Source organism: Gymnodraco acuticeps, unplaced genomic scaffold, assembly GCF_902827175.1.
Source record: "Gymnodraco acuticeps unplaced genomic scaffold, fGymAcu1.1, whole genome shotgun sequence".
NCBI lineage: Eukaryota > Metazoa > Chordata > Actinopteri > Perciformes > Bathydraconidae > Gymnodraco > Gymnodraco acuticeps.
This window is the reverse complement of record NW_022992351.1, coordinates 7,858,865-7,870,132: the sequence shown is the minus strand read 5'-3', so window position 1 is coordinate 7,870,132 and position 11,268 is coordinate 7,858,865. Positions and strand designations below refer to the sequence as shown.

At 40.1% G+C, this 11,268-nt stretch overlaps 1 protein-coding gene across 2 annotated transcripts in view; it reads right to left on the bottom strand.

The window, feature by feature from the left end:
• Positions 1-3,006: 3,006 nt before the first annotated feature.
• The window catches only part of LOC117541857, a 9,914-nt gene continuing 1,652 nt past the window's right edge, over positions 3,007-11,268 (bottom strand). Inside the window, exons 4-9 of one of the 2 annotated variants that reach the window (XM_034209115.1) lie at positions 6,483-6,589; positions 6,232-6,361; positions 5,642-5,686; positions 5,149-5,259; positions 4,219-4,493; positions 3,007-3,628 (exon numbers count right to left, since the gene is read on the bottom strand). In XM_034209115.1, the coding sequence (XP_034065006.1) occupies positions 3,197-3,628; positions 4,219-4,493; positions 5,149-5,259; positions 5,642-5,686; positions 6,232-6,361; positions 6,483-6,589 (1,100 nt within the window). In that variant the 3' untranslated portion in view covers positions 3,007-3,196. The remainder of the gene's footprint in view (positions 3,629-4,218; positions 4,494-5,148; positions 5,260-5,641; positions 5,687-6,231; positions 6,362-6,482; positions 6,590-11,268) is intronic. The other variant, XM_034209116.1, reaches the window with a different exon arrangement.

Here is an 11,268-nt window from a genome sequence, read left to right as displayed (position 1 = left end):
GGTGAGGCACAGATGAGCTCTGCCTCACCTCAGAATGCGTTACCCCACAGAAACTGGCTGGAAAGCGGGCCCTAAGCGCATGCCTGTTACCATCTCACTGTAGGTCACCAATGTAATATTTGTAGATCCCTTTATTACATGTATCCTCGCCATCCATAGTCTCCAGGGTCGGCTCTAGAACAAATCGAATGGGGGGGAAATCATTTACCAAGGGGGGGCACACACTGCCGTCAACAACCAACACACAAACACCAACGCAACTTCAATTTAAAAAAACATGCTGTAAAGTCTATTGTCTTTCACACACATTGCAGGGGTGTAGTGCTATTTTGTGTGGGGGAAATTTCTGTGTAGCAATGCAGTGGGAGTCACCGACTCATGAAGGAGACACGGGAAGAGCAGGAGCTTTGATGTCAAACACTGATGGTTTATTTGGAGCTTTGGCCGGAGGATTCACATCACAAGTCACAGCAGCCACGATCTGACTGCATGGTAGAGTTGCCACGTCAATTCTGGAGCGCCTCTCTCTCGTTAGCCCATTTAACTGGTTTCACAGAGAGTAATCAACATATTTGAGAAGATAGCCTAAACAGTTGGGAACACTGAGTTACTTGCGTCTGACACTTATGGCCTCGAAGACACCTTGGAGTCCACAAACACAGAGAAGGAAGTGTCCCAGTGTACCCACAACAATACACCATCTGTGACCTAGGGTTGCCCGGTCATAGAATGGGAACAACAACATCATGGCTGAAGCAGCCTATCTCCTTAAAGGAGATAACAGACGTCAGGGTTGGTCATGCACGTCATATCTAGGAGTCTAGGACAATTATTTCCCTAACAACGTGTGCATACATGCACGGTTGTGGCACGACCACCAAAACAGAAACATATGGACATAGGCCACCATATAAAAAGTGTGCAAATGTATTTAGTATCCTATCCATGTGAACATGTTTTAGGTGGGGGTGGACCTAACCTCCTCTAGGAGGGTCTGGGGGCATGCTCCCCCGGGAAGATTATTTTTAAAATATTGAAGTTAAATGCATCAATCTGGTGCACTTTGAGAGCAAAAATGAAGAGATCTATGGATAGCCTACATCTCTCAGCAGCACCCATATGAAACAGAACTGTAAACAGATTTGCTTTTTCTTTATGGATATTTTACTAATCACTCCCCTTTAAACTGTATTCTTGTGTTACTGTCCTATAGTATTTCATACCCGTTTTTCACTTATTCTCTTATTTTTTAAATAACTATAATGATCATATAAAGGTGTTCCTCGCAAATACTTGTTTACATAAATGGTGACCAAACCGTTTGAGACCCACTGAAATAACTTACACTAAAGTGAACTATCTAAACACTGAGAGAGTCCTTACCTCTGGCTGAGGTTATACGATCTTCTCAGTCTGACAGGAGAGGACTCTCCTCCACCTTGGTGTAGAAACAGCTCTTTATATCCGTTAGCATAACCAGATGTGAACAACAACATTCCACGTTACCGCTCGCGCTCTCACAAAATGCGCTCGTGCCACACACACAGAGCCGAGCTTGAATGAAACACAGAGACCCAGAAGTAGGCTACTTGTACTGTACTGTATATCATATTATTTTCGATGGCTTTACTGTATAATCAGTTTAACAGATCGCCACTGGGCTTTCATCTAAACACACTGCCACGTAATGATAACAAAACAAAAGTCGGGGGTCATTGGTCAAGCAACACACCAATCAGAGAGCAGCAGTGAGCACACCTCAGGCTGTGTTTTATATTTGTATTCTTTATTTCTGATGTATTTCAGACAAACAACCTTTAGTGGAAACGTTTTCACTTATGATTAAAAAAAAAAAAAAAACGGCAAAGTGGTAAGGCTTGCCCACCCTGCGTTGGGGGGGCACAGTGACTCATTTGGGGGGGGCATGGCCCGCGAATGACCCCCCATGACGCCGACCCTGATAGTCTCTAAATAACTTATTTCACGTATGATATTTAGGCTCGCTGGTCTCATCATACAACGGCAATGAAAAAAGCACCAGGGGAGGCAGCCATAACCTCTGCCGCACTGATGGTGGCGCAAGTGAGGCCACAGGTTCTTGTTGCTACTGTTATTCTACGCAGGGACGGTAGCGGTAGACGCGAACAACAAACTAGACTTTTGAAACTACAGGAAGATAAGGAGGACTTTTACAAAAAAGTAATAGAGATTGTTGTCCAGAAGGATAGCATGGACTTAATCTTCAAGTCAAGGTAAGACCACAATTGTAATGCAAATGGCATCTTACTAAGAAAGAACAATCCAATATTTAAATTGTGTTTAGGCCTATCCTTTTGTTGAACGGTCTGTTTAAAATGAATTGAAGCATCAGACTAAAAAAGCTTTTGAAAATAACCGAATATTTCGATTAAGGTCAAAATATAATATTTGTAAATCTGACTCTGAAAGAGTCAGTGCCTCACCAGCCATGAACCTCACCGCACGTCACTGATTGGAACGCAACCTATGTGTCAAACATATTTGAAAAACCTTGCTAATTTGCATGTCATTTTAAGTACATATTGTGAGGAGAAGAACAACATATAATCTTACTCAACTTAGATACTAAATAATAAAATCAAGCATGTAAACTTACCAGCCACTGTGGCGGCAAGGCACACAAGTAGACAGTGTAATAATGTAATGCATGCATACAAGCAGAGAAGACTCAAACAGTTGACAAACTGGCTCAACGCAACAGCATTTGTAAACGTAATCTTTCAGTAGTGTGCTAACATTAGCAGCTGACTTCTCTGGTGGACTTAAGTGGTCTCCATATTTTTTTGTGAATGTGAATCTTACATTTTAATAATACCTTATTGAAAAAAAATATCAACTACTTTTTGAAGTGGAACATTTGATCATCAACTTTTATACCCGTAAATCCTATTCAAGCTCACACTGCTCACACTGTTTCTGTTGAATTGATTTTGAAGGATTTCAGATGAAACAAACATAATACAAATATGTTTTTTTGTTATGTTTATTATACAAAATAAGAAGAGAAGTTATCTACGATGCATTTCTTTCTTTGTGCTTGTGTTCATAAGGTTACATGATGATGAAGATGACAACAAATTAAAATACTCAGCTATTCACCAATGACCTATCCCGACCCATCCTCTCTATAAATAAATCAACATTTTATTGCAGTTGTTCAAACAATAGCATCCTCAGATGTCAATGGTTTCTCCTCACTGAAAATGCTTGGCTGCTGTCCACCTAGCTTTTCCACAGCTTCCCTTAACTTCCCTGTACACTTTTCAATGTAGGCAACCCCTGGTCTGAAGATCAGATCGGAAATCGTCTTCTCATCTTTACTCTTGGTATGCAGCCTCCTGCACAGCTTGTTTAAGTCCTTCATCAAACTAAAAGTCTTGCAGGTTCTCAGTTCGAGTGGAAGATTGCCAAGCTTTTTGTCCTGCTGCTTTCCCAGCTGCACCACCCAGAACTTAGCCAAGTCGCCGGGGCTTTTGGCATGGCTCGCCACCATGTTGAGAATCAGGGGGTAGAGGTCCTGAGCTGCAGCTGGGATTGAGGGTTCCTGAAGAGTTACGTTGGGTGTAGAGGCCCTGGTCTGTAAATGGGGCTGAGAAAAGAAAATAGATTTTAGTATTTGTCTTCGGACAAGGACAGGAAAACAGATATTATTCTAGCAGAAACGACCCCAAAAAGCAGCCGTTTAGTTTTCTGTGCAATTGGCTAAGTACAACCCACATGAACAACAGTAGTCAAGTAAGTCAGGTATAGTATTATAAAAAGCAACAAAGTTAGTGAAGGGAAACTGTCATGGCAGACCTGTTCTATTATTAAGGTATGAGGTTTTACACACGGCATCTATTGCACGTCTGTCCGTCCTGGGAGAGGGATCCCTCCTCTGTTGCTCTCCCTGAGGTTTCTCCCATGTTCCCCTTTAAACTGTGGGTTTTCTCTGGAAGTTTTTCCTTGTACGATGTGAGGGTCTAAGGACAGAGGGTGTCGTATTGCCATACTGATATTCTAAACAATCTGTGCTGTTGTATTTGCTGTAAAGTGTCTCTACTGTAGGCTATTTTTATTATATGTACAGCACTTTGGCTCGACCAAAAATCGTTTATAAATGTGCTATATAAATAAAACTTGATTTGATTTGATTTGAGGAGGATGCTGTAAATATTACATTCAACTTCAAATCCGTACCTGTGGGCAGACGATGAGCACTCTCTTTGCAGTCATGACCTTTTCTGCCAGCCAGCGCATGGGCCCCAGCTCTGCGATCTTCCCCTGCTGCCACATGTCGACAGCCACGCTGCAGCCGCCGTGCCCGTGCAGGAACTCTGCTAGGGCCACCACGGCCTGCTGGAAGGCTGAATTCACAGCAGGGTACACCACCAGGACAGGGACAGGAACAATGGGAGCTGTGGGCAACCTTTTGAAAACCAATGAGTTGGCAAAGTTGGCTCCAAAGTATTTATCTGGAGAGCAAGAAATAATTGATTGGGAAAAGAAAACATTAGTGTACTCCTTGAAGTTGTTCCATAAATCAACGCATTTGACTGTGATAAATTGGTATTTAACATTAGTCCTGACTTCTTACAGATTCCTCTCCGATCAGGCTGAGTCTCACACATGTACTTTTCCACCCTATGGGGTATGGATTTTCGCCATTTGAACAGTTTAGGAGTCAACCAAATATTTTTGTAGACATTTTAATCGGATAAAAAGTGGGTTTGTTAGATATCTTTATGTTTTTTAATTTACAATTCTTATTATTTATTTGTAAAGGTGAGCTACGATATGTACTGCACCAGGCAGCAGTTTTACAATTTTATATAACCTAGAGGGGATTTCTGATTTGTTTGTGGTGAGCCCTGGTTTGATACATTTCAGTACTTCCGTCATCCAACCTTCAAATCTAGAAAGGTCAGCATTTTTTCTTTGCAAGATAACAAGACGTTAAGCTGAGCTTATTTACAATGTTACAGAAAGGTCACTTTAAATGGGTCAGGTCAGGATTTTTCAAGTTTTTAATGATTTGGTCCAGTAGCTAGTACCTGAAGTCAAATCCAATCATTATCTGCACATTTGGTACCTAGTTTCTTATATATATTTCAAAAGTGATATACTTACAGATTATGTAGCAGGTAATCAGGATCATCAAACCAGCCATTCCTCCAATAATGGCCACCCTTATGCTGGTGTAGTTGACAATACCAGGGATGTTGGTGCTTGTTGGTGGGTCTGCCCAAACAAAGACATACACATAAAACCCATTCCTCATTTAACTTTATGTCATTACATTGAAGAGAAATCTTTTTTAAAGTATTTTTTGGGTAGAATTATTAATTGTAAAGTAGTATAAATGATATGCACATACATTAATGCACACAATGTTGACAATATCTGGTTTGCTTACTGCACATATTTTATATTTGATTACATTCTATTTCAATGTAAATTACTGCTTTATTTTATTTTCTATTTTACTATATTTGTTCTTATTTGTTTTTGTAATGTTATAATAGTGTTCTTAATATAGTTCGCTATCTGTGTTTTTATTTTATTTTTGATTTTATGTATGCACCACGAAACCAAGTCAAATTCCTTGTACGTGTCAACCAACCTGGTAATACACTCGTTGATTCTGATTCTGGCTCATCTGTAGGCGCTATAGCATCCGAAGAACACAGAAAACAAGGTTTAAACATTTAAATAATATTCAGTTTGTCTTGACTGTAAAGACAACGTAGCATCATTAGCTCCTCATAACCAAAACAAGTCATTCTCTCAAATATCTTGTAAAAGAGAAAAATATAAAACTGCTACAGGTATCAAAGAAGAGGAACTGTTTCTTGCATTGGGTCGGCACAAACAAAGACACCCAAAAACCTTTCCTCATTTAAATGTAGGTAATTGTGTTAAGTATTGCTTAAGGTATATCATTTGTAAGGTAGTATAATTATATGCACATACATTAGGTGTAACACCTAAAGAAAACAGAAAATAACATTTGAACATTTTAATAATCTTCAGTGTGTCCTGTATAAACAATAACGTTTAAAAAAGTTTTAAATGACTTTAAGTTTAAGTTTAAAATGACTCCTGATAACCAAAACAAGTCCTTGTCTCAAATATCTTGTAAAAGTGAAAAATATAAAACTGCTACCTCTGATAAAGTATCTAAGAAGTGAGGAACATAAAAATTAAACGTACGCTTTGAACGAGGTACTCTGATGTAGGTCGTCTTGTAATTGATGCCGCTGTTCAGCGGTGGCAGTGGGAGATTGGCAACTTGGATTAAGTTATGGCCATAACTTGCGTTGAATAAATAATTAAACCAAACCTAGATTTGAAGAGATGTAAACAATAATCTTTACTAGGAGTATCATTTTAATCTTATGCAGTGCAGACAATCATTGATTAAACACCCAGAAATATATTAGTCAAGATTCCATCCATGATACCTTTGATCCTGTGAGGTTTGCCTTGGCCAAAATTGGGTTGTATTGACAATGGTACGTTGGTGAACCCTCATTCATTATTCGAGTGCCTGTCAGATATTTCAGACTGGCTGCAAAGAGACATTAATGCCATGAATTAAATTACCAAAATAAATGTCATTATAAAAAATCTCTTATTCATGTATGAAACATTATTTAATTGATCAAACATAACAAAGACTTACTCTACACCAGTGGCGTAGCCACCATAGGGCCAGGGTGGGCCTATTTACTCATTGGCCCACCCTGAGAAAGCTTCGGTGTCATTTAAAAAAAAAAAAGTTTTTTTTTTTTTTTTAATTATTTAATTATTATTATTATAAAAAAAAGTATTCACCCATTGAGAATATCCAAGAATTCAAAGTGAAATTCAAGTGAACAAATATTGAGTTTAATTAATGTTGTATGTGTTTTATCCTCTGAACCGAACTCATTTACAGTAAAAACTGATTGTTGGTTCCGGCGCGCGCCATAATAACGTGAGAGAGGCAGAGAGCTGCCTGAAAAATAAATGATGGCTCAAAGTTCACTAATGAACTTTGGTTTTTAAAAAAAAGCCAGACTCCAAGAAGAGCCCCCACTGCCCTCATCTAGCATCTATACGATCATTTTCTGATAACGATGAAATAGCTCCGCGTCCCTCTCCCCACGTCTCCCTCTCCCCACGTCTCCCTCTCCCCACGTCTCCCTCTCCCCACCTCTCCTGCTGCTGGGCTGTCAGAAGAAAAACAATGTTAACGGAAACTCTGCTGCACGGTTCCCTCGTCCCTTGGAAAAGGTGGAGAGGTGGGTGTTTTTCATTTGCTGGTGGACAGTCCGGAGAGATATACACAGGGTTGGGTTGTAACGGAATACATGTAACGGCGTTACGTAATCAGAATACAAAAATCAAGTGTATTCAGCTGGCGTTACATTTGAAAAATGAGTAATCTGATTACACTTTCGTAAACCTGAAGTGAATACATTTTGGAATACTTATTGGAATTATTGGTGGAAAAGTTTCCTCAGAAAATGTAATATTCATTGCCGGCAGAACCAGGCCCGGCTCCAGGACGAAATGACTGAGGGGGCTGATAAAAAATACGAGGGGGCGATTTTTTTTTCACAACAACGAAAAATCCTAGCAATGTAATGAATTGACACACCAAGCGTTTTTCCTTCTCACTGCTGTTCTGGATTGACCCCTCTCATTCTGTTATTTTCCTCTGATCTTTAACGATAGATAGTACATTATCAGATGGCTGCACTTTGGTTAACAGACTAACATTGATTTCCTCAATGTATAAATTGACAGGCTCTGTAATTATACCATAACCGTTTCTCCTCTATCCCTTAACTCGTCTTCTTATCAGATTTACTATCTACTCTATATCAGGATTAAAAAACAAATAATCTGGGAATTTTTATTTCCAGGATTGAATGTTCAAATCAAGGCCTAAAACCTGGCATTTCATAACAAAGTGACTAATATATAAACCAAATGTAATGTTAGATCAAATACTACACCAAATGGACAGTCCCCTGGTTTGTCTATAACTGCCATGAGAAAAATCAGATCAATGTTCCAAAATCCGTCACTAGATATCGCTCATTGTCCCGATACGGTCAGAGCCGGCCCGACCCATTAAGCGACATAAGCGGCCGCTTAGGGCCCCGCAGCCACTAAGGCCCCCCTAGCAAAAAAATGAAAAAATAATAATAATCTCAGTACACCGTCGCCGTGATAAGTGTGTTTAATTAATTGTGTTAATATGCCTACTCTCAAAGTCATGTATTATATTATTGAGTCAATCATATAATTCATTAACCGTGCTTTAGCTGAACCTCATCATGACGACGGCAGGACTGACGGCAGGATTGTAATTTCCCGTGTTCAGTGAATTCAAAGGCAAGACACCACCAGACCAACCAGAGAGTTGAATGGAAATGTAATTGCTATAGCAACTCCAACAATTGGCCTAGCAACGGCTAGCAACCCCATTGTTTTGTTATGAAAATGCATCTATATATATTTATACACATTCTCGCGAGATCTATCAGGGGTCGTTGTAAGTTAAAGCGTGAACTGTTACTTGGCTAATGTTGTTATAATTCTCAGTATGTGAACACAGATCGAAAATGGAAAGATTTCTCACAAGTCAGTGTAAACGACCGCGATCTCCAACGGAGCCGGACATCCGTGTGTGGGTGTGTCTGTATGTTTGCGGTGTGGTTAAATGCCACAGCATGCCAGTTGAAACAGTGTACGATTGCGATTGTGTACTTGTAAGCTTAGGGTGTAATGGTATTACATTACATGTCACTTGTTAAACACTTTTATCCAAAGCGACTTACATACTCAATACTGTGAGAAATCCCCACAGGAGCAATTTGGGGTGAAGTGTTTTGCCGAGGGACACAACGACATGCTGACTGCAGTGGGGTTTGAACCTGTGACCCCTTGATCCGAACACCAACACTCAACCCACTGCACCACACGCCTATTATACACGAATATTGTAGGAGCACAGAAACAGTGTTCAAATTTTGCTTTTACCAACTTATGTTGGTTGTGCTTACCTTGCAAAGTAATGTTATAAGTGTCAAAGGAATGTTTTAATGTAAATATTAATGATATTATTGTAGCGTGTCCAAGTTAATAGTTATGTCAGTTATCAGATGTGCACAGTTTAGTACATTTGTAAAGTTATTTAGGCAATGTTGTTTGTGGGAGTTAGTGAGAGACCGCCCCTTCCAGGTGTGTGTGTGCGTTTTCCGGTGTGTGTGGAGGGAGTATGAGACGGTAGGAGTTGTGTTCGAGTGTGGGGAAAAGTCATAATGAGTGTTATTGATTGGTTCTGTAAGGTGTGGCTGTGGCCGTCAATAGGCCTACCAGAAAATAAAGAGAACATTTTCGACATTGAAGGCTCGTGATCTGTGATTTTGAATAGCTACAATATGAACAGGCTCGTGCTTGGCCCACTGGTATTGTTTGTTTATTTATTTTGAAAATTAACTAGCAACGCCGTGCTGTCATATAGCAACTGCTAAGCTACTGCAGCAAAAAAATCCTGGCACCGCCCATGCTGCCTGCCCACATATCTGATCTAAACATAGTAACGTGTGTTGGGGGAAATCATTATTTAAAGTTATTTAATAATTGTGACATTTATTTTACTTTTCGATGGATGAATGATGCTCAAAGTGAGGGGGCAAAGAATACAACTGAGGGGGCAATGCCCCCTTTTGCCCCCTTGTGGCGCCGGGCCCGGGCAGAACTGTGTGCACACTGCACAGCGCTGCAGCATGTCTGTGAGCGAGAGAGAGATGCAGCGTGTCTGTGAGGCCCCGCCCCCGCACGCAGATGAGAAAGAGAGATCTCTTTTAAAATATAATGAAAGTTAGAAACGGAGATGGTTAGATAAAAATGTGCAAGATAACGTTTATGTAGCATTTCTTTATTGTCGAAATGATGACATTTATAACGGGATAAAATCAAAGTGAATGGCCTGCTGCTGCTGAATGCATGGGGCAAGTGACTGGAAACAGTTAAAAAAGTTATTACATCGTTTCAGATAATAATAATAATAATAATGATAATTCATTCTATTTAGGGGCGCCTTTCAAAGCACCCAAGGACACCTTACAATTCATAACATATTCTAAGGAAAGGTTTTAAGACAGTACAAAGAATGCAGTCTGGGTGATGTTTTTTATGTGTGGTGCAGATGAGAGAGCTGTTCAGAATGACACCAAGATGTTGTGTTTGTGCTCTTGATAAGCCATTAAAACAGTAAAATACGTGTCTCCTGTTCACCAAAACATACCCATCTGTTATGGAAAAAGAAAGTATTCTAAAAGTAATCTGCCACCGGTACCGGCGGGGATTGTTGTTAGCTTCTGATGCGCAGAAGAAAAATCTGGCCCACCCTATTTTTTACAGGCCCACCCTAAAGTACATTTCTGCCTACGCTACTGCTCTACACAACTAATGCATAAACAGTGGCATGTATATACAACCAGGGTTGGGAGGGTTACTTTGTAAATGTAATCAGTTACTGATTACTGATTACATGGCTCTGAAAGTAATCCGAATACAGTTACAGTTACGTGTCTTAAAAAAGTAACATAATCAGATTACTTTTGGATTACTTTCTTTTTCCATCACTGATGGGTATGTTTTGGTGTACAGGAGACACAAAAAGCAAAAGGAATGTGTTTTTACTGTTTTAATGGCTTATCAAGAGCACAACTGAAACACAACATCTGAAACGATGTAACAACATAATTAACTTTTTGGGGATGCAGTTTGGGATGTGAGGAGTGAGAGACACGGCTTAGAACGAGCGTGTCGCCTTCTGTCCTGCCAGTGTTAGCAGGACATGAATTAAAATGTCAAACTCGGACTTCATTTTAAGGACATTACGGCCAGGGGTGTAGAGCTATATTTGTTTAAGCACCGGATTGGCAAAACAGGAGAGTGTGTGCACCAGTCTGCCTTGATCTATGAATTAATGTCCGTGACTCTCACAGTATCTGCTGCCCGCAGCTGTTTTATAGAAGGAAAACCTCCTTCACTTCATGAAATCTCTGCAGCACCAGGAGGCAGCGGGAGGGTTAACTCAGCCTCTGAGAAGACGAGCACGCAGTGCCTTTCACGCACCGCCTTCACCGTGTTTACCTTCAGAAATAATCATTAGTAAGGCTAAAGAAAGAGCGACCGCAGGCTGATGTGTTTTAACCACACACACGCGATTTAAACGCAGACTTG